At 36.1% G+C, this 22,578-nt stretch overlaps 3 protein-coding genes across 3 annotated transcripts in view; 2 read left to right on the forward strand and 1 right to left on the reverse strand.

Moving 5' to 3' along the window:
* The window catches only part of LOC107726891 (laminin subunit gamma-2-like), an 18,428-nt gene extending 14,011 nt beyond the window's left edge, over positions 1-4,417 (forward strand). Inside the window, 7 exon segments of the mRNA XM_016536598.1 lie at positions 520-664; positions 1,176-1,325; positions 1,575-1,689; positions 2,355-2,551; positions 2,750-2,908; positions 3,011-3,110; positions 3,719-4,417. Coding sequence (XP_016392084.1) covers positions 520-664; positions 1,176-1,325; positions 1,575-1,689; positions 2,355-2,551; positions 2,750-2,908; positions 3,011-3,110; positions 3,719-3,972 — 1,120 coding nt within the window. The 3' untranslated portion in view covers positions 3,973-4,417.
* A 1,200-nt stretch (positions 4,418-5,617) lies between these two features.
* nmnat2 (nicotinamide nucleotide adenylyltransferase 2) lies at positions 5,618-15,172 on the reverse strand. Its single transcript, XM_016536611.1, has 11 exons — positions 14,958-15,172; positions 12,478-12,566; positions 10,593-10,660; positions 10,373-10,451; positions 10,162-10,279; positions 9,991-10,071; positions 8,881-8,925; positions 8,403-8,479; positions 6,762-6,863; positions 6,528-6,595; positions 5,618-6,452 (listed from the first exon to the last, which is right to left on the reverse strand). Exons 1-11 carry the CDS (start codon positions 15,040-15,042, stop codon positions 6,350-6,352), a joined length of 915 nt encoding a protein of 304 aa, XP_016392097.1. The 5' UTR covers positions 15,043-15,172; the 3' UTR covers positions 5,618-6,349.
* A 2,630-nt stretch (positions 15,173-17,802) lies between these two features.
* The window catches only part of LOC107726892 (protein SMG7-like), a 19,597-nt gene continuing 14,821 nt past the window's right edge, over positions 17,803-22,578 (forward strand). The window contains exons 1-4 of the mRNA XM_016536599.1: positions 17,803-17,898; positions 21,263-21,294; positions 21,661-21,778; positions 21,900-22,032. Of these exons, the coding sequence (XP_016392085.1) occupies positions 17,873-17,898; positions 21,263-21,294; positions 21,661-21,778; positions 21,900-22,032 (309 nt within the window). The 5' untranslated portion in view covers positions 17,803-17,872. The remainder of the gene's footprint in view (positions 17,899-21,262; positions 21,295-21,660; positions 21,779-21,899; positions 22,033-22,578) is intronic.

Raw genomic sequence — 22,578 nt, forward strand, 5'->3', positions numbered from 1 at the left:
GCTACAGGAGGCCTTTGTTCACCCCCCGGAGCCATGTGAGACACTTTTTGTTATGGATGGGAGCTTTTTATTTCACTTCTTTTGGACTGAAGCACTGCAACACCCGATGACTGCAATGATAGAGCTTGGAATAGCCAGGACAATTTTTAATCTAACTCCGACTGGATTCGTCAAAGAAGAAAGTCATTGTGACGAGTGGGGCGGAGCTCCGGAAGGCTCCTCCGTGGGATTCGAGACCGGTGAGTGGCGCAGGTGTGGTGCATTATCACTTACTCCACCGGCCTCGCTCCGTTCCCACGACTCACGGCCCCGCCCCACTCGTCACAGTCATATACACCTAGGATGGCTCTGGGGTGAGTAAAACACAGCCTAATTTTCATTTTTGGGTGAACTAACCCTTTAACTTTTGCATTAGAAACACTGTTTAACCAGATAATGTTCTCCATAGTACCAAAGTGTTTACCTTCATTGTACAGAGATAAAGACTGTGACCTTACTTTCTAATGATGTTGTTTTTAGGTATGAAGCAGATGTAACTAGAGTGCTTGACATGGATAGGAAGGCCATTCAACTGACTGATGCAGCTGGAAAGGAGAGCGGAGTGGCTCAGAACACTCTCAAACAGTTATCTGACCTGGAGAAGAAACTTCCAAAGCCCCTGGCGGTAGTCAATCTGAATTAAATATTTATGTTTGTAGAAGAGTTTAAGTAAAAATAGGGGAATACAGGCAGGGACGCGGGAAGTAGGGGTGCTGAGGGGGCTGCAGCACCCCCTGTTTTCACATGGTTGCAAATGCAACGCCAAGTTTGTTCATTTAAATTTATTCAGTTTTAGCATTTAATAATTTATTTGTAATGATCTCTGAAATGTAAATTGTAAGTGGGCTATAATAAACCCATGTTTATCTTTATAAACATGATTAATTTTACTTGTGATGTTTTCTATATGTGGTGATTAATCCTCATGAACACGTGATGCTAGCGCGTGGTATCAGACATGAACTATACAGAATGCGAACAAGATTAACTTTAATACAAGGAGATAATGGCGCAAAAGCGAATTTCAGATTTTTTTAAATGCCCATCCCAGCAAAAACTTGGGATGGGTTTAAATGCCCCCCAAAATACACAATATAACATGAACAATGTGTACTATTATCTTTCTGTTTCTGCAGAAGGACATTGCTGGTGTGGTTTCCAAGTTCGACGGTCTGAAGGGTATGGTGGAGGGGAATTTATCACAGTACCAGGACTTTCAGCAGTATATGCTCAATGAGCAGAAAGAGACAACTGATTTGTTCAATAAGGCCAAGAGTTTCCAACAGGTAAACCTAATCCTCTGTTAAACATTCCTGACAGTGTGGATGTTCAGAAACCAATCATTTCAAAGACCAATATGTGAAATATGTGTAAGAATGTGATGACTGAAAATGAGCTTGATGTTATGTCGATGATATGCTGACAACAATTTAAAAATTTGCAACAAGACTTATATATCTCTGTGAAAATATTGACCTTTAATGGCTGTTCCTGGGTCAACGGGAAAATTAACAATTGTTTTTACTTGATTTAAGGTTCAAGACAAACTTCTTGCCAGGGCAAATGCAGCAGAAGCAGTTAAAAATAAATCTCTGGAAATCTTTGCCAACAACATGGATAGTCTGGATAAGACACTAGAGACACTCAAAGGTACAGATGAACACTAGACTTCTACAAGCTATTAAATATTATGTGTGCAGTACAGTTGAAGAGTTTGTCAGTAGTTTGAAGGAGTCTCTTATGCTCACCAAGGCTGTATGTATTTGATTAAAAATACAGTAAAACAAGAATATTGTAAAATATTTTTTATTTTTATTCAAATTTTCTTTGTTTATTTAACAGAGACAATGGACAGTCCATGACTTCCCCAGAGCTAGCTACAGAGATCATTTAATCTGCAGTCCCTGTTATTATTAGAATAACTGTGTTCGATTTTAATATATTTTAAATGTGAGTTTTTAGTAGCCATTCCTCCGAGTCTTCAGTGTCACATGATTTTTCATAATCAGTGTTAAAAATAGATGTGCTGCTTAATATTTTTGTAGAAAACGTGATACATTTTTCAGGATTAGAAAGTTCAAAAGAACAGCATTGATTAGAAATAGAAATCTTTTGTATCGTCTTTACTGTTACTTTTGATCATTTTAATGAATCCTTTCTGAATAAAAGTATTAATTAAAAAAAAAATTCTTACCGACCTTGCCTTTTGAGTAGTAGTGTATATATCTCCAGATAATGTTCTGTCATTATTTAAACTATCCAACACAATTAACCTTAACTCTTTAAAAAATATGCATTTCTCTATTGTGTCTCAGGATTTGATGACCAGATCAGTGGTAATAAGGATCTGGCAGATGCCGCTATTCGAAAACTTCCTGCCATCAATGCCACCATCCAGAAGGCCATAGCTGACAACATTAAGACTCAGGACATTCTGGAGGCAATGTCTGCTCACTACAGAGATGCTCAGGATACTATCGACACTCTTACAAACACTGCAACCAAACTGGAGGTATGGCGACCTGTTACCTTGAGTGCTCACCCATTTATTTTGTAAAAACAGTATTTGTGCCAATGCCATTAAGATTTCACAGAAAGACCAGTTCAGTTTCTCACAACGTCTGTCACTAGCTGTACTAAATGACCCGAGTTGAGTCGTATACAGAAAGTGTTGAATGTGCTCACAGGGTGCTTGTATGTGTCTCCACAGGGAATGTCAGATGCTCTTCCACCCTCTTTGGATATTTTGGAAGCTGCCACTAAACTGAAAAAGGACGTGGATGGACTGACGACAGGGGCATCTGTATTTAGAGACAAACTGAATGAAGAGAAAAACCAGGCAAAAGCACAGTTAACTCAAGCAAAGAATGTAAGAATGTCTGCTTACATAAAACTATTTGAGAAAGATATTTGGAATCACATGTGATGTGGGGATTTATGCTAAATTTTCTTTTCTTTGTTGTAAAATCAGGCTGTCATGGAGTCCACTGGGGCACTCGAAAACGCAAAGAATGCCAGGGATGCTGTTAGTGATACCTTAAATACAATCACTGTTGTTATGAGCTCACTAGGTGAGTTATAACAATAATTCACGACATGCAAAACATGCAGTCAAGTGCAATGTTGAAACCGTGTTTTTTGTATTATTTATATACTATTATAGTATCAATATTTTAAATTAGCTTTTGTTCAGTGTGTTTGTTTATTTTTCATTTTATTTAAAGTTGTAGTAATTTTGTTATGTGCTTTTGTAATTTTTTTGTTTTTTGTTCATTTTCTATTTAGCTTCAATTTTATTTTTACTTCAGTTTTAGTAATTTTAGTACTTCAACTTAAAATTATTTTATTTCAGCCTAGGCACCATTTCTAATTTTTGTTAAAGTTTTTTACTTTTAAGTTTTTCATCTTTTATTTATATTTTAGTTTAGCTTTATTTCAATTAACAAAAACAATTTTTAATAGTTTATTTTAATAATATAAAATACATTTGGTAATAAAAGTGTGACAAGCTTTGTCAGAGAATCTTGGACTTTTCTATCAAATATAACTTAAAACATTTGATAATGGCATGTCAGATGCAAAACTAAATATATTATTTGTTGCTAAATATATTATCATATCCAAATTTTTATACCGGCACTGAGCAAGGATTCACCATGACTGTAATACTGTTTTCCAGGAACTCCCGGGACAGTTGACGACACACGACTTGCCGAGCTAGAGGATGCCGTCAACAAAAGCCGCAGTCGCGTGGAGAAGGAGCTGAGGCCCAGACTCAGGGAGCTGGAGGAGAAGGAAGCCCAGCAGAGAGCCACCATTGCAGGCATGATCAATGACATTGACACCATCCTGGCTGACATTGCTAACTTAGAGGAGATCCGTAAAAGCATTCCTAATGGCTGTTACAACATACCACCTATTGAAAGGCCGTAAAGGCTTTGAGTTACTGCAGGGCTGAATCACAATGTTACATAGTTTAACCTATGAACTTACTGACCCTACTTTTTAACTAAAGAGAGTTTATTGTCATAACATGATTTTGTACTGTGTGAGAGAATTTTTTTGTATTTATTTTAATTGTTTTTCTCATTTTTTTTCAAAAATTATTACTGTGAAGTTTGAAATGTGGTAAATGATATTTCTGTTTTGCATGATTGCCAAAGATATTTTGTTTTGGGTGATTAATAGATAAATATATACCATATCTGTAATTGTTCTAGATAAGAAGTAACATCCAGTTGCTTCTCCGTCTGCTTCAGCATTTAGTGAAAACTACTTTCAAACATGAAAGAAATGCACAAACTAACAATTTTAATTTTGTGTTGTTTTGTTTTATTAAATTCAGTATTGTCATCAAGGACAGGAGTTATTGTCATGGCAACAGACTTTTTCCGTTTTTGAATGCTTATCGAATAGCCACTATAAAGTAGAAATATATTCATATAAGACATTACGCGGACACACATATACGTGCTTTACACCATAGACAACTAACTAAAAAATGTATAATATTGAAGATCTAAAATTAAGATCTACAGTTTTAGCATCTTAAAAACAGAACCTTATAATCTTATATGGTGTTTTATGTTTACAAGGAGATTTATCTCGATAATCAATTTAAAAGAAAGAGCAAGAAACAAACAATATCATCAACAATATCTATTTTTGTTGCTCGTGATTTTGAATGAAGGCGTGAAGAATGCAAGGAAGCAGTGAAGATTGTAGAGCTACAGAAAAATGCAGCATGCCAAAACCATGAAAAAATATATTATTTGTGGTGTATTTCCCACTATTTTTTTGAATGAATTTACATTGAGAGGAAATTGTTAAGTCTCCTAGTGATTCCTCATACACCAGTTGCTATGGTTACATCCAAATGAAAATGAAAAAAAAAAAATATATATAATGAATTTATGTTGATACAAACAGTGAGGTATCAGTGTGTGTTTAATAATTCTCTGTATATTAGAGAAGTATGATCCATTCAAAATGTGAAATGGGCGTGTTATATTTCTCCTTTAATGTCTGTGACAATGAACATAACCAACAGCATATGAGGTACAGTAAACCTAGTAAACGCTGGGTATGAAGTGTTTACACAAGGAATATCTAATAAATCTCAGTATTTTAATAGGCTTCACATTTTTGAAGATTAACATTCTGGCTTCTAGTTTCATTTATGAAGAGTCTCTGGTTAAAATGATCAAAATTAATCATCATGTTTAACCGGAGACTTATAAAGCATTATCATATGAAAAACAATAATCACAGTAATATATTGAAGTATCTTAAGGCCGGAGCCACCTATAAACTCGCAAAGCCGCTCAAAATCAATTATGCACAATATACATAATTCGCTGAATCTGTTATTGTTCACATCAAATACACTTTGATTCATTTATAAAGGTTGTATTAGATGTGCAGCAGCTCAAATACTATTTTAATCATTTAAAGGATGTTCCAACCATCAAACGGCTTTAAAAAGAGTTTGAAAGCATAGAATTTTTTTTTGTCCTTGTCTAACATGAACAGAAAACTCGAACGATCTCAGCGTGGTCTCTTCACAAAACAATCTCATCCTGAAACGAATGGTTTGATGCACAGGCAGTGACCGGCTTTACTAGACACCACATCCGTGGCATGTTAGCATGTTAATGTTGAGCAAAGGAGCTCTGTGAGAAGTAAATGTGCACGAAAACAAAGTAAATGAAATCGCATTCTTTAATGTGCAAGCAAATACTCCACGTATACATGAATGCACATTGAAGACAAAACACTGAGCCATAATAATACAGTATATGAGATGTTCTCTGTACATACAGTTGATTGATGAGTAGAAAATATATTTAGAGGTGAGATGAGTCAAAGCACAGGTTTTTTTTGCAAACACTGTAACCACAGACTACGGTCTACGTGGTATTTTAAACACTCATGCGCTGAAAGAAAACCCTTAGGCATGCAACTACAAGTACAGAGAGTATTAAATCAACAGCAAAGACCGACATTATAGCAGGCAATGAATTATCTAATTCAATCAAAAACACTCTCTTTTCCTGTCATAGTGGTAGCGAGGCTCTCTCCTCTTCCTCCTATTGGGCACCTAAGCCCACCCAGTCCCTTAAAGCTGATTGGTGGAGCAGATCCCTCAGGCACAGTGCTGTACATCCCAATGAGACACGAGTAAGAGGGGAGGACAGATTAATGCTCCTCTACATGGAAAAGCAGTGGTAGCACAGGAGGATTTTACTCTAGATTACACACAGAGAGACAGACAGGGATGACTGACGGCTCGGAAGTGGACTTCCCCACCCTATCCAGAAGCATTGATGTAGAGCTGACTCTGCAGGATGTAGTCGATGACGGGCTGGCTCAGGTAATCTACCACGTGACCGTCGCCGTGCTGAAGAGCCAGTCTGGTGAGGAGAAAAGCAGAAGGTTGCGGTGCAGAACGGAGAGATGAATTATGCGGAGATGGCGAGAACACGCACCTGCTCTTGGTGGAACTGACGACTGACATCGGGTGATCGATTTCATCCTTTACCACGGTTATATTGTCCTGTGAGAGGAAAACCAAAGCAGTATTAACATCACAAAACAGCAAACACACTCTACACGGCATGCATTTACTGTGTAGTAAAACACAGTTGCTGTGAAGCATGTTTTCAGTTGCAAATAATAATAACTACAGAAGCAAAGCTAAAAGGTTGTACCCCAAATAATACCTTATGCTTTCGGAGCACAGATGAATGGTTCATTATCCTTTCTGTGTCAGCTCCATCCCGAGGAACCACCACTATCCCAAAATCCCCCACAATCACTTCCATCTAGAAGAATATAATAATCACATACTTAGTTTGACAACACATGCTAAAGATACATTGTTAGTGCTATAATTGATCAATCAAAACTGAGGCTATTTTCTTTATTAATATATGTTCCTGGTCTTATTGTGTAAAATTCATCAATGCGTGTTATTCTGAAAAAAAAAAAAAGTATTTGTGAAGTTTCAAGTTGATTATAATTTCCTTAATCCATACTTTGCATCAAAATTTAATGACTGTCACATTATATTTATCATTTTTATACAAACATTATTACAATAGTATAATCAGTAGCAAAAAACTAAAACCATAAAAAATTATTACTTGCACAAAATATTTAAAACAACTCAAATCAAATAAAACATAAAAATAACCTTATTTTATTTCAGTTAGTTGTAATAACTCATACACATTAAATAACTCAAACTAAACTCAAATAAAATTAATAAAAACTGTATAGACATATTTTTAAGAAACACTAATAAAAAATGACAAAAACTACACAACACAATAACTAAAACATAAAATTAACAAAAATTAAACATCAAACATAAAAATAAAAACTAACTCAAAATATAAAAAAACACTGTTTAGTAGTGTGGAAATAATCAGTGATTCTTTAAGCAGGTTACATTGTACCACCAGTAGGTGGAGACAGGTGACAAATATCTTCACTCAAACGACTGCTCTGAATTCATCAATTCACTTAAAAGATTTGTTCAAAAACACAGATTGATTAAGGTACAAATCAAGACTGAATCCGAAATCGCCCCCTATTAGGCCACTAATACAGTTCACTTGAAGCAGTGAATGACAACGAGTGAGTGAATTTGGACACTTAGTGCACTGTTCGCATAGTTTGTGTTTGCTGTTTAATAATCATTTGAAACTGGCAAACTGGCAGCTCCAGTTGTAAGATGAAAGGATCTTCAGGAACTCTGTCATGGAAATTATGTATAAACCCTAATTAAACAATTAAATAATTAATTTACAATGAATTTATACCTGTATTGTATTGCGCTGTTGATTCAGTGCAGGTATTCTCTAGCCATTGAGCATACATCAGTTGCACTCGTTATTGCTGTGCACTGTGGGATTGAATGAGTGCACTCGATAATGTCCACTAAGGTTTCGGACACCACTAACAATGGCTGTCTCCTCAAATAGTGCCCTATTTAAGGGTATAGGGGGTAAGGGTAAGGATATCCTGTGTTGCTTGGAAATGCTCAATGCTTGATTCTGCTTTCACTTCGTTTGGAACCATTTCATTGGTGGAGCAAAACAGACAACCGTCAATGTTGTGTCTACAATGTACGTTGCTCAATATTAACTAACTGTTTATTGAACTGTTGAATAAAAGCAATAGCAATATATCATAATCACAACTGCACGTCACTGATCTGAATATAAACAAGGATGTGATTACTTGAGATATTGCTTAATTTAGGCAAACATACAAACTGTGCGCTAGAATATTTTATAAAATATTTAGCCATTTATGAGTAAGAAACACAGGGAAAGAAAGAAGGAATTATATCTTACATTACTTTCTTTCCATAAGCCGGGGATGCAGAAAGATTCCAGGAGATCACTGCCACAAAGGAGCAGGATACGCAACTCTGAATAAACCACAATCACAGTTACACATCACACCATAAAAAAACACAAGACGCAGTAATGAGATGGTTTTCCTTTGCTGTTGGGGTAAACATAACAACTTTGATAAGATTTAAAAAAAAAACAAGTCACATTTTTCCCATGAGGAGGAATAATGAGGCACTACACAGCACACTGATGTCTTCTTCACAGTATACAGACAAACACCACCACATTTCATGACTTATAGAATGATTTCTACTGTTTTGTCTATTTCTCTGACAGTCGTTTGTCTGTCTTTGTCTTATTTGATGTTCTATTTTTCTGTCCCTGGTCAAACTCAGTATTTTCTGACGATGACTCAAAGTGACAAGTAAGGACTGATTTGAAAACCAAAAGCCACAGGAAAATCACATCGTCTCACCAATTTCCTCGTAGCGCATTGCAGTACCAAGGTTGGCATTTTCGTCTGTTCAGAAAAAAAACAAAAACAAAGGCATGGGAGGTCACAGTGATGACTGACTCATAAGGAAGTCACCAGAGTCATGTAAAATTGATACACATATCCTTTGTGAAGCGTATGAATAATTCAAAATAATTATATGCAATTATGTGATTTCTACATGAACCCAACCACAAGGCTGTGGCATATCTGTTGCAGACCTTTTTTTCTCCACATTTTTATTTCACAAATTGAAATGGGTTGAAGTGGTGACATTAAAATTACAAGACTGACATTAATTTAATGCATTAAGTTGCTGTGATGAAATATTAAAAATAATGCAATAAAAAATGAACACAAAAATTAAATAAACTGACTTGAATGATCTGAGGGCTTTTTAACAAATATTCATCTGTGATTTATTGTGATCAATGTGATTAATTAATTTGCATGTCATGTAATATATGCAGTTACAATTTTTAAGCAATTTTTCAGCCATTGTAAAAATTAAATGAAATATGAAAGCCTGTTTCTTCTACGGAATAAAACAATTAAAAAGGTAATTGTGACTATTTATCTCACAATTCAGACTTTTTGAATTGCAAGATATAAACTGAAAATGCATATCTTGCGAGATTTAAACTATATACTGTATATATATATATATATATATATATACACACACACAAAAATATATATAAAAATGATATATATAAACTCTGACTTTCTTTCTTGCAATTAAGAGTTTACATTTATATCTCACAATTCTGATTTTTTTTCTCTGAATTTTGAGTTTACATCTCGCAATTATTCTTCAGTTTTTTGTTTCTGTCCTGTAATAAAAATAAAAAGGGTAATTGCAACCTTTTATCTAAAAATTCATACTTTTTTCTCGCAAGAGTTTATTTTTTGCAAGATATAAACTCAGTATTGTGTTACAAGTTACAATTACCATTTTAATTTTTTAATATTTTTTTATCCAATGACGGAAACAAACTTTTTGTTTGTCTTCTGGGGGGTTGTTAGACTAGTCGACTAATCAGTTACAAAATGAATATGTATTACATACTGTACATGAATATACCAACTTACCAACAAAGGTATAACGTTCCATGTGTGGGCGAACACAGCAAATTTTACCCAGGCTTTCGCTCATCTTTCCCCAAAGCTTAACTGGAGAAAAAGAGACATCAGTCAATCATGAAAAGCCTGTTCTCCAGAACACCAAACATAAACATCGGAAGCATTTAAAAAATCACTTACTAGCCACAGACTTGTTGGCTGTGTTTTGATAAATAGTAGAAGTCCCATTTTGGGGCTGACCAATCACAGGGGTTGTGGAAGGTGTGTTGACGTTGGACAAAATGCATCCTGTGACTCTCTGCAGAGCAACAATGCAGTTTATTACTTCAAGACAAGATTGAGTACAAGTAAAAATTTGGTAGCATAATTTCAGACCAAATTTTGGACTAACCTTCATTAGGTCTCGGTGATGCTCCAAAACGCTGCAAGTGGTCTGCCAGGTGTCCTGGTAGCACTCCCAAGGATCCACTCTGCAGAAGACCATTAATCCATCAAACATTTTATGTCCATTCTACAATATATATCCATCATCTATATAACTCAAGGCTAAGTGTTGCATAGCATTCTTATGAGGGTGATGCCGAGCTACATTCTGTCTAATTGACAGTTACCTGATCCAATCAGAAGACTGAACTGCCAGCTGACACATGGTGAGACGATGTCTGCTTGAGACAAGGCCCTAGACAAGCAGAAAAGAAACCAAAACAAGAAAAAGTGAGTCCTCTAGGCATCCACCTAACAATAAAGAGAATATCTAAACTTCAAACAATATTCTTTGGTTTACATCTGCTTGTCGAAAGAAGGAAAACCTATCTGATCAACAGAAAAGCCATTATTCAAACATTTGCCTTTTTTTAGATAATCAGAGTTCAAAACAATGATTTCTAAAATTGTTTCTTTCACATGTGTTATACCTCTCCCATCACAAAGGATTTAAGTTGGAATCGACTGAATCCTGCTTTCTAAAGCATTTATTATTCATATTTTGTTGCTAAGAGAGAAGAAAACTAGGTCAAAGTTCTTTTTAATTCAGAGTTCTGTTAATAATATTAGAGATGATTCGTATAATTCAGATTAAAACCATTGTTCGGCTAGGGATGTAACGATTCACTCAACTCACGATTCAATTCGATTCACGATTTTGATTTCACAATTCAATTCGATTCACAACTATTTATTTATTTTAACAAAATGAGATTTAAGACAAATTGTAAATTAAATGTGTCCTTTTATTATTGCTTGGACAAAATGCTGCACATTTCTTTGTGAAATTGAAATATAACACTATAATAATATACTAATATAGCACTTGCATATTATTGCTCTTTTGTTGGTTTTGATTACTTCTAATGTCCTCATTTGTAAGTCGCTTTGGACAAAAGCGCCTGCTAAATGACAAAATTTAAATATAATGTAAATGTAAATAACAAAACTACATTGAAATTTAAAAACAAGCCCCACATATCTGCATGAAACAGCAGAGCTGAATTAGACGCAGATTCACTCTCTGCCAGCAGGTGGCACGTAAAGCGTTTCCTTGGTTTCCGCTGTAAACAAAGCAGCCCTGCACTTATGAACTTTAATATGCATTATACAGAGGCAAGATGAAAAGAAAAAATACCATCTAAACTTTTCTAAAGACAGTAAGTTCCCCTCAGACATGCATTCATATAAACTCCTACCCCTAAATGAATCGCGATTTGTTTAGCATCTCAACCGATTTGAATCGTCACATATTTGAATCGATTTTCAACCGGCTCGCGGTTAATCGTTACATCCCTATGTTCGGCAATGCAGTTCAGTAGGAATCCATGCAACCTGGAATCTGAGGGGGAAAGATTTCTCCACAGATTTCGCAACAGGTTCAAGTTGGTCACAAAAATTTGCAGTATTTACCAAACCTGCTTGGTTTTAAAGTGACTTATATGTGAGTTGTGTTATATAATCAACCTATTTTGACCGCAAAATTTCATTAATTTGACTGCACCTTAACAGACTACTGATATAACAGTCCACTGTTTGTATGGGGATTTCTTGACTCTTTTTGCAGGTTACATAGATACACCAGTAGATGGTGTCAAGTGACTTTCTTATGAATGAAGATCGAGTCATGGAATCATTTACTTAACCAATTCATTCAAAAATGTTGATTCATTTAGGAACAAAATAAGTGTCTTTATGAGTAAGTCACTGAATCATTCCCTAAAACAGTTCGTCCAAAAACACTGATTCATTCAGGAACACCAATAAGATGCGCAACGGTTCTGCCGTGACTTTGTTTGGCGCTTTGTCAGATGGCAAAGCAAAAATAGGCAAAGCAACTGGTAATATATCTATCTAAAAATGTAAGTTACTGAACTGCAATTCTACACACGACGTTGGTCTCAACATCACAGATGTGATTATCTACAATATAAGAATCAATAGCACTCTCTTTCTGTGATATCACTTAATAATAAAATACCTTTAGACCTTTAAACGAACGGATTCTCTTACCGATTTGCCATAGGAATCATGTACAGGTGAGATGATACCCCCAATCACAATGAAGCGTCCAGTCTTGTGTAGGTACTCTCTGGCTTTTTCTGCAAACCAAACAGGTTACCTTATTATCTCATGAGCATTTTTTGTTTTCTGTAACACACTATATGCCATGTTATAAAGGTAGTCTGGATGAAAGCAATTCTCTTAGAGACATAAAAAAGTGAAACAACTTTTATGTGAGGACAGCACCTCTGTTTTAACTTTGATGACTGATATCTGATTCCTCTCACAATGTAAGCACACTGCTTCATCTGTCTAATATAACCTCACACCCCCAGCCCCATGAAAATATTGACAGAAGTGAATGTCAGAAACAAGATCTCCTGCTGGGGAATATGAGGCAGACATAAAATGAAATAATCTGAGCAAATCTCCTAAGAAAATACCTCTTGTGTGCAAAACAAACTACAAAGAAAGGAAAAACGAGGCCACATCGAAAAGCAGAGGCTACACAAACCAAGATATTCAATACTTAATAAATGAAATGCTAGCATTTAAATGTATTTTTAAATCATATTTTTAGTGGTATCAGATATCCAAGTGGTTAAGCATAGCCTGCATGATACCACTGATCTCCGTCAGAAGCATTGCTCAGAATAAGCCATAAACCCCGTTCTTATTTTTGTACCTCAATATATGCAAAGGCATGCAGTAGGAGAAGAAGGCTTAAAAATTAGGTCATGGACACACAGATGCTTTTGCTTCAAGGGAAAAACAGTGGAAATGTATTGATCAAACTGTGGTGGTGGTACTCCTCATCTTGCTTATGCTCTGAGAAATACAGCTGCAGTAACTGAATTAAGGAAACTACAAAGCTCCTAAGTTTTTTCCCCCTGGTATATTTATTGGCACACTGAAATGTGGAGATGGACGAGCCGATGGAAGAAATCTCTCTCTCTCTCTGAGTGTCTCTTCCTTTCCCACATGCACTCTTAAGTTTCTATCACATACAGTATGATGGTATAAATGCATATTTTCAGTAAACCCTTGTGTTCTTTTGAGATTTACTTGACTTTTTTTTTAATATGCAAATTCATATTTGTTGAACACGTTCCTCTGACCTAATCAAACCCATAGGCAAAGTTTTATAACAAAGTAGATATGCATTTTTCCAACAAATTCTTAACATTCTGTCAATATTCTGTCATTATAGAAAACACAATGAAACAAATCAAAATAAACATCAGACAGTGGTGTACTGAGAAAAAGAACACGTGAAACAACTTGTGAAAATTCATTGCATTTATTCATGTTTACACCTAAAACATGGGTCACATATCAGTATTTGTTGGAGGATAAATCAAGCTGAAATTTTGTTTATAATTTTGAAGTCATGAAGTATTAAACTAATTATTTCTGAGAAATACCCCAGGGCCCCCCAAATGAAACATAAGGGCTTAAAAGACTATATACAGGATCATTTATGTGGTCATTTTACTTTTAACTACACAGGGTGGCCTTATTAAAAGTCTTTTGGTTTTGGTCATAAATGTTTATGGAGCAGTGACTTTCTGTCCTAATAATTTTAATTATAAAATAATAGTTTTACTGGTTTTCATGCTTTCACATATATTTCAATATATATATATATAGTTCAATATATTTTATTGTGGTATAAAGGTATAAAACATTCATCCCAATGCTGAATTGAATATTGAACTGAATGTTTAATTACTGCCTTCTTTTAAAGTAAAATGAAGACTAATGACTGAAACTAATAGTGATACATTCATTACAATCTCACCCACTTTGGACTATTAAGAACAAAGAAGAAAGTCAAGTTGAATCTCTGAAAACGTATAAAATCAACATGACAAATTATTTTGAGACGTTAAAAGGATGCAAACATTTAAATGCATGAATTAAACCTAGCCCTAAATATATTTCACTTGCCATAGGCCTAAATTAATATCAAAAACTCCTTAATGTCCTAGATGCCGCAAGAAGGTCGGTATATAAAGTAGAGTTTCAACGTGCATATTCATATCACATTACGTTAAATGTACAGTGTTGATTGTTATTTGTCTTCACATAAGCGCTCTAGCATGCCAAGTATCATTCGCAGAAGTAATGATTAATTATGTTGAAATATCATAAATCATAGTTTTATATTGCTTGCGTCCGCAAAACAGTGGATGAATATAGAGATTTCTTTGCTAAACCTGCGGCTGCGCAGCACCATCGTCTGAACCGAGAGATGATTTGATCATTCAGGGCTTTTGCGGCCGTCGCCCATTTCAGCACCTTCGCTTTGGACAGCGAACGACAATAAGAATTTATTACAGAAACATCTAATCGATCATCAAGCGTGACATCACGATGTCTGAAATCATCACGGTCACCATGAATCCCTTTACATACACATTCAACACAAGGCTGAATTAAAAATCAGCTCGCGCATCCACTCCATCCAGAATAGGCGAAATACTCACCGAACATATGAATGTGTCCCTTCGTGATGGGGTTGAAACTTCCACATGACAGCAAAATGACATGCGTTTTATTGGTCTCCGTCATTTTGGTTGTGGTGATCTATCGTTTTTTAACATATGTCGCGGATTTGAATGCCTTTTGTTTTGTTGTGAGACCGCAGCAAGAGGCGAGGTTCATTAGGCTGCGGCAGGCGCGAGAGGCAGAGCGTCACTGTGATCCATCCCTGCGCACTTAAAGGAACAGGGCTTTCAGTTCCGATTCATCTTAATGACTCCTCTTAACGATTCCGATTCTTTTAGTGCTTCTTATTTTAGTGGTCACTTTACATTACAAACATTTTCAGATATCAAAAGATCATATGACAGATCAGAAAATAAATTAATAAAATTACTGCAAAAAATTGTTTTGCATAGGCTATTTTTTTCACAGACATCTAGAGACGTTTGCAATTGTACTACTTGCAACCCTACTGCCCATTAAACATGACTTTTGATTTTGATTTCATTGCATTATGTTTATTTCTATAAAATTACAAAATCACACAAATCAGAGTTTGTTATTGCAGATGCATTATAAATAAATTAATATTAATTTAAAAAAGGAAATAATATGTATAATGTACAATTGATTTATTTATAAATTTAGGCAAAATTTATTAATTGGACCACAAAATTGCATTATTAATCCTTTATGGATTTCCTTTTGATTTCATTGCATTATGTTTATCCCACAAATAACAAAACCACACAAATCAGGGTTTTGGTTTGTAGTAAATAAATATATAATATAATATAATATAATATAATAGTCTGATAAATGACTAAATAAATAAAATAAATAAATAGTAGCAAATTAATAAATAATTGTATTTTTTTAATTTAATTAATAAATTAATATATTATAATATAAATATGTGCTTTTCCAGGTGAAAATATATTTAAATGTGATTATTGTTATTGCACAGCTTTACATCTAGATAAAGGCCAAATAGCTGTTTGAAAATACTTTTAGATTAACTAAAAGTGTCACAGAATCAAACTGAGAGTGTTGTACTGTGATGTGTATGCCTAAAAGCCAGAAAATTCCAAAAATGAACCTTTTGAAAAAAATATTAGCAGAGGCCCATAATTGGGTGAGACACATATAAGACTGTATGCCAAAAATGGACACAAACAGGCGTTTCTGAACAGCTGCACAGCGTTCCTTTTATAATCATGCAGTCATCCCACACAACTGCAAAAAAAAAAAAAAAAAGATAATTTATCAATGTCAGTACATTGTAAGAAAACGTCTGAAGAAAAACGGAAAAGGTGTGTTCATTTTCTACCAGGACATTAGCTGTTAAGTTTACAGACATATCCTTTTGACCCTAAAACACAACAATGCATAATTCAAAATACAGTAAAACTGTATGAAAAAAATCAATATGGAAAATTCCTTTAACAAGTTGTGCCTTGTTTTTACTGACTTTTTTTAGAGTGTGCAGCAGATTGGTATCCCCTGTGGGTAGACCGCATTTGCACCCCATGTTTGTCAACACTAAAAATAAATTCAATACACACGTGCAGACAAGCAGTCAAGAGAGGCAAGCCAGTGGCCCTCATTAACACTGGCTACCTCTGTCTCAAACAAAAGGTCCTACAGCTGCAAGGTGTGAATCATGGATCCATTTGAACAGAGCCTCACTGGATTTGTCTCTCTTAGACTATTCTCAAAACCAATCATAACTAGTCAGCAGTAAATGCTGTCCAATATATTATGCAAATGTAATTAAAAGTCCAGCTGCTGAACAGAGCTGCTTGGATTAATCACTTCTGCTCGTATTATTCGCATCTGTAAGTCGCTTTGGATAATAGCGTCTGCTACAGTCAATGAATAAATGTAATGAATTAGTTGATGGCAAGTATAGAAATTTACACTCGTGTGCAGTTTTGAATCAATGGCATTTTTTCTTAGTTCAGCCTTAGTTGAAGTCTTTTAAATGATTAGATTTAACATTTTTCCTCACATATTTGGCATGGCATCAGTGATGTGTTTATCAGCACAACGAACACCATCCTTGATGACAGGCATTTGAATATGCAAGCACTATAGTCACAGTGTGACTCATCAATTGCAAAACAAGCTCTCTAAAGCTCTCAAACATGTTTCAAATGGTGAAAACAACTCAGTTTAACAAATCATTATATATTTGAGATGTTATGCAGTTTTTTTCTCTCTATAAGCAAATGCAACCATTGGGGATTGTTAGTCCTTCTTTACTCATAAAACCCATCAGAGCCCTCAGAACATAAAGGACCAGAAGCATGACTGCATATTGCAAGGGTATCAGATAATTTGACACAAGAAAGTTGGTGAGCTTTCTTTTTGATAAATATCCTTGTCAAATGTGTTGAGTATGCCTGCAACCAGGGGCATCACAACCGGGGAAAAGGGGGACAGAATTTTGTGGCTGTTTAATTTGTGGGCTGGGTTTTGTTATGCAGATCTGGCAACCCTGCGTACCAGTCTTTTATTTGACACACTTTTTTTCGTTTTTAGACCGAGATTGCGCTTTAAAATATATATTGGATGTTAAAACTTAGCAGGAAACGTTTCATAACAGTAGCAGATTTGTATTGCTTGCAGTGTAGCACACTAGAATTATACTACCCCGTTGATAGGCCAACAAAAATTAGTATAAGAGGTCAAACTGGTTGGACCCTTTAAAGTATTTAGCCTTGCTACGATGCACAGTCTGGATTTGGACAAGCTATGAAAAGCGAGGGGGCGGGGTCTGTGACGTAGTTCAGCGCGCTCCTGTGTGTACGTCTGGACCGTTTTCTACCAATGACGATGTGATGAACAATATGGCGCCGGGAGTAGATTTAGCTTGTGAACCTGTCGTTGTCTAAAAGACTGGCGATTTGACAGGATGAACCTCTGCGCCCAATACTTACGGTGAGTAAAATCCGGAGATTCTCAGGCTCGAATTGGCGACCGAGTTCGTGTTTCTATCGTTGAGGCCGAATGTGGTTTATCGGAATGTTGCTCGGCTACCATTGGCTGGCAGTGCTAGACGCTAGGCTAGTTAGAATGTTAGGCTGTAAACGAGACACAAAACTGAATACAGGCAGAAGCGGCTGACATTTTGCCCCAAATATTGCAAAAAGGATTGATAGATGGGCGATTGGGCAAATCGCGACATTTTCTTGATGCAACGATAATTCATGTGTAACGTTACATAGCTGTTGTGGGAGGGCATGCTAGGTGCTGTGCTGTGTTAGCGCGCGTTAGCTACAAACATACCACTGGATGAAGTCAGAAAACAGTCCAGTCACACATGCTCGCTACATTAGTCACATTAAAGCTTCGGGTGACTAATCATCTTTAAAATCAAAGTTACCTAAAAAACAAGGCTTCATTTGTTGCGTATCTGCTGTACACAGGTTTCCTTTTCCTTTCATTTCAGGTTGAATAATATATTACAGTGATGAGCCAATGGTGACAGTGAACTGGTGTAATACGCTATAATAAAGCTGTTATGTTATTTTATGTTTGTTATGTGGTTGACAAGTGTGTTTGACCTTGTTTTAGTCGTGTCGCTCGATCGTTTTAGCTGTAGCACGTATCGATTTAGACAGATAACATATAGATTCGGAACAAAATCAACATGAATTTCGTAAGAGTTTTCTTTAGACTTTTTGAGACCTTTTCTGTGTGAATGTCAAAAACACAGATGCAAGTCAGTGTTTTTGCATCTGACATGCTTCAGTAACCTTGAGTTGGTTCAAAACAGTGTGACATGAATCGACCGAGGGAGTTTGTAAATGAAATTAGTGGCTGGTAATGACAAATCCAGGCCATTTGAACGTGAACGGTTGTCAGCAGTGTGCCGAATAGATGTGTTTGTTGTTGAGGGTTGTGAAGGAATGATGGTGCTGTGATGACTGTCAGATTGCACATTTCTACTCCGAACTGACAGTGAGTTGAGAACATGATTTCAGTACTCTGGTTTATACTTGCTGACATGAGGACAACAGAATAGCTGTATGTTGTTATGCTTTAATGTAATCTGAAGCATCATCTAGAGCTTGGATAACAATATTCAACCTGATCCAGGTGTGTGGTTTCTGCCTGTTTTGACCTGGCGTTCATTTAGTATGCAATCCCACATGTTTGGACAGTGGCTTGACAACATTAGTCAGGTACTTAAAAAAAAAAAAACATTTTTCAAGTTCCCCAAAAATGATTACACATGTAGTTTTTAAAAATGTATTATGACTAAATGAGGTAATATTTTTGCTTATTAAAAATGTCTACCCTTCAAGGAAGTAATAATAAACAAGTTACTAAGTTACTTATTCAACATGTTTCTTATTGTGCCTTTTTACCATAGTATTGAATAATAATAAGGTGTGTCGAGGGATTTTATTAAATAGTTTTGCTATTTAAATTTGGCACCTCATGTAATTATTATTTTGTGTGTGAGTGTGTGGCTGTTCAGATTACCAAAAATCATATTAGAGGTGTGTGTTAATGTAAGCAAGGAATTTTGATGATGCAAAGATTAGGTCTGTCGCGATAATTAAATAACCGTCTAATCGCGATTAATTGATTATTGTGCTTTTTATACGACACAACGGGGAGTCATACACCAAAAGAAACAGAAGAGCACCAGTTTGCTTTTCATGCACTGTATAGCCTATACAGGGCTCCAGACTCATTCTTCCCACTGGTCCCTCTTTTGCAACTAACTTTCTCAGCTGGCTGCACAAGCACATGATTTGCTCGCAATATTTTTTTTTGGCGCTACAACATGGGATTATTCAATGCATGCTGATGAACTTTGTATTATATACCGACTAATAAATTACAGAACGTTTAGCAAACACTGAGGAATCAAATAAATAAATAAAAGAGAGCCTCCATAGCTTAAGGTAAACAGCAAAGATAAGTTTTTCAAAAATGAACACAAAAAGTAAAACTAACGGTGACAGTGCTTGCTTTCATGTTTTTCCCCCCACAAGAATACCAGCATGTTCACTTTCTCTGGTTTAAGAAGCGGTCTTTTACTTGACTTTCGCTTGAAAACCATCCATCGTTTCCTCAATATGCGCATAATCTTCGCGCTCGTGCTGACGCGGCGAGTATATCGCCAGTGCGACCTCACACAAAATTTAGTCGCTCAGGCAGAAAAAATGGTCGCAATCTGGAGCCGTGCTATATCATCTGAAGCCATTCCATATCTTAATGTGAGGGACAGAATTTAGGTTTACAGAAACTCATCTTCCTTCTGCTGCAGCTGTCAGTCATCCTCCGTTCAGCATTCAAACAGCACGTCACGTTCAGTTATGACAGTCAGCATGGTAAAACTCTCTCTCCAAGATGATTCCACAAACACAGTATTGATAGTCCGTAGTGGTGTAGACAAAAAGTAGCGCTGGTGTTGGATCGGTATTGGCCAATTCTTAAAATTTGGAATACTCTATGTAATCTTACACTGCAAAATAATAACTCAAGTTGGAGGCTGAGTATATGATTAGCACAGATATATTTTCACTTACAGAACACTCTGACTGAGCGCTTCAGAGTTTCACTCTCCGTCAAGCGATCTGTGATATTTTTCAGTTCATCAATAACCGTGACCATTTTTAGACAATTAATCGTCAGCCAAATTTCATAATCGTGACAGCCCTAGCAAAGATTTCATTAACAATTCTATGACGGAGTGGTGAAAGAAAAGTCTATATCCAACCCTCTACATTGCGAGTAAATCACTCGCATATGCGACTAAATCTTCACTCTGGGCGACTAAATGATGTCTAATTAAATAATTTTTGAAGCATTGAAAATGTTGACAGGGCAAGTATCTAAATATTTATATTAGCACATTTTTGCAGACAAAAAAAAATTGAGCCCTGAAATTAGGGCTGCACGATAAATCGCATGCGATATTTAACGCGCATCTTGTCAGTAACCCTACCTGAAATGTAATTATGTATGTAGTGTAATCATACATAGTCTACTTACCAGTGACCACTAAAATATCTAACATCACAAGAAGTCCTTATTGGCAATATTGTTAATTAAACCAATAGTATTGCCTTAAATTTGCTGCCTATGTCTGTATCACTTGAACTATGTGTTTGACAAATACAAAAAATTATGTCCAAAATGTACTTGAGTTTGAGAATATATAATAATGAAGCCCTGAACTGCAATGCTTTCGTGTTCATTCCAGAGCTGTGTTCACCAGACCTTGCCCAATGATTCTCTCTTCAATCATCTCCACATTAACATATTAATTTCTTGTTTTGAGCAGGCAGGCAGAGGCCCTGAAGGCTGACATGACAGGTATGTGCTAGTTTAGTCTATTTAGTTAGGACTTTAAACATGTATTTTAGTGTCTTAGCATGGTATTTAGATGTGTTTATCAAATGTTTCATCTTTAAAATATTGATAATATGACTGCGGTGGTTATAAGTTGCACATATTATTAGAATTATTGATGTGATGTATGAGGTTGCTTGGAGTCTATTGCTGTATTTCGTATTTGTCATCTTATCCCTGTCACTCTGGTAACCATGGCATTGAATGTGGTTACTAAGATGTGCAGATCTTTCTCCAAATTAACAGAAAGGCGCTGTTAGACTCAGTCACGTTCTACAGTGCGGCTGCAGCGTTAGCTGTTTAACATGTTCCACTCCTTGTGTCATGCAGATTCAAAGCTTGGTGCCGCGGAGGTCTGGACATCAAGGCAGGCTCTTCAGGACTTGTACCAGAAAATGCTGGTTACAGACCTGGAGTACGCCCTGGACAAGAAAGTGGAACAAGATCTGTAAGAATACCAATAATAATAGGCCTAATGCTATGTATAATGGACATGCAGAAATCCTTGATTTTGTGTATTTTGTTGAAAATATCTGATTGACTATCATCTTGTCTCACTTTTGTTTTAGGTGGAACCATGCTTTTAAGAATCAAATAACCACACTACAGAGTCAAGCTAAGAACAGGGCCAATCCCAATCGAAGTGAAGTTCAGGCCAATCTCTCCCTGTTTCTTGAGGCAGCTAGTGGATTCTACACACAAGTAAGCTTCGTTATTGTACAGTGCTCATTGTTCAGCAGGTTGTGGCTGAAACAACCACAGACCAGATTTGTGTCACATGACAAATTGTTATGCCAGTCTGCTGTTCTTTGTTGAGGGCAGAGCTGTAGTGCCTTTTATAAAGAGCTGGACAATTAATCGAAACCGAAATTCAGAACCTCTAACCGACATAATTTTCCCATGATGGTTATTTTGTTTTTTTAAAGGGGTCATATGATGCTGCTAAAAAGAACAGTATTTGGTGTAATGAAATGTTTATGCGGTTTAAGGTTCAAAAAACACATTATTTTCCACATACTGTACATTATTGTTTCTCCTCTATGCCCCGCCTTTCTGAAACGCGTCGATTTTTACAAAGCTCATCGGTCTGAAAAAGCGAGGTGTGCTCTGATTGGCCAGCTATCCAGTGCGTTGTGATTGGCCGAATACCTCAAGCGTGAGACGGAAATGTTACGCCCCTCACATACCGTGTCCGGCCGGAGCGACGAGACAAAAACATTAAAAACCCATTATAAACGAGGCATTCAT

The sequence above is a fragment of the Sinocyclocheilus rhinocerous genome, unplaced genomic scaffold (genome assembly GCF_001515625.1).
Source record: "Sinocyclocheilus rhinocerous isolate Xijiao unplaced genomic scaffold, SAMN03320098_v1.1 scaffold606, whole genome shotgun sequence".
NCBI classification, from domain to species: Eukaryota; Metazoa; Chordata; class Actinopteri; order Cypriniformes; family Cyprinidae; genus Sinocyclocheilus; species Sinocyclocheilus rhinocerous.

What these genes read in the sequence shown, in the direction of transcription:
- nmnat2 (XM_016536611.1), bottom strand. Translation starts at nt 15,042, where the DNA reads ATGACGGAGACCAATAAAACGCATGTCATTTTGCTGTCATGTGGAAGT. An exon ending in ATCACCGAGACCTAATGAAG is followed by an intron (nt 10,280 to 10,372) that starts GTTAGTCCAAAA and finishes GTTGCTCTGCAG; the next exon opens with AGAGTCACAGGATGCATTTT. An exon ending in GTCAGTTCCACCAAGAGCAG is followed by an intron (nt 6,453 to 6,527) that starts GTGCGTGTTCTC and finishes TCTCCTCACCAG; the next exon opens with ACTGGCTCTTCAGCACGGCG.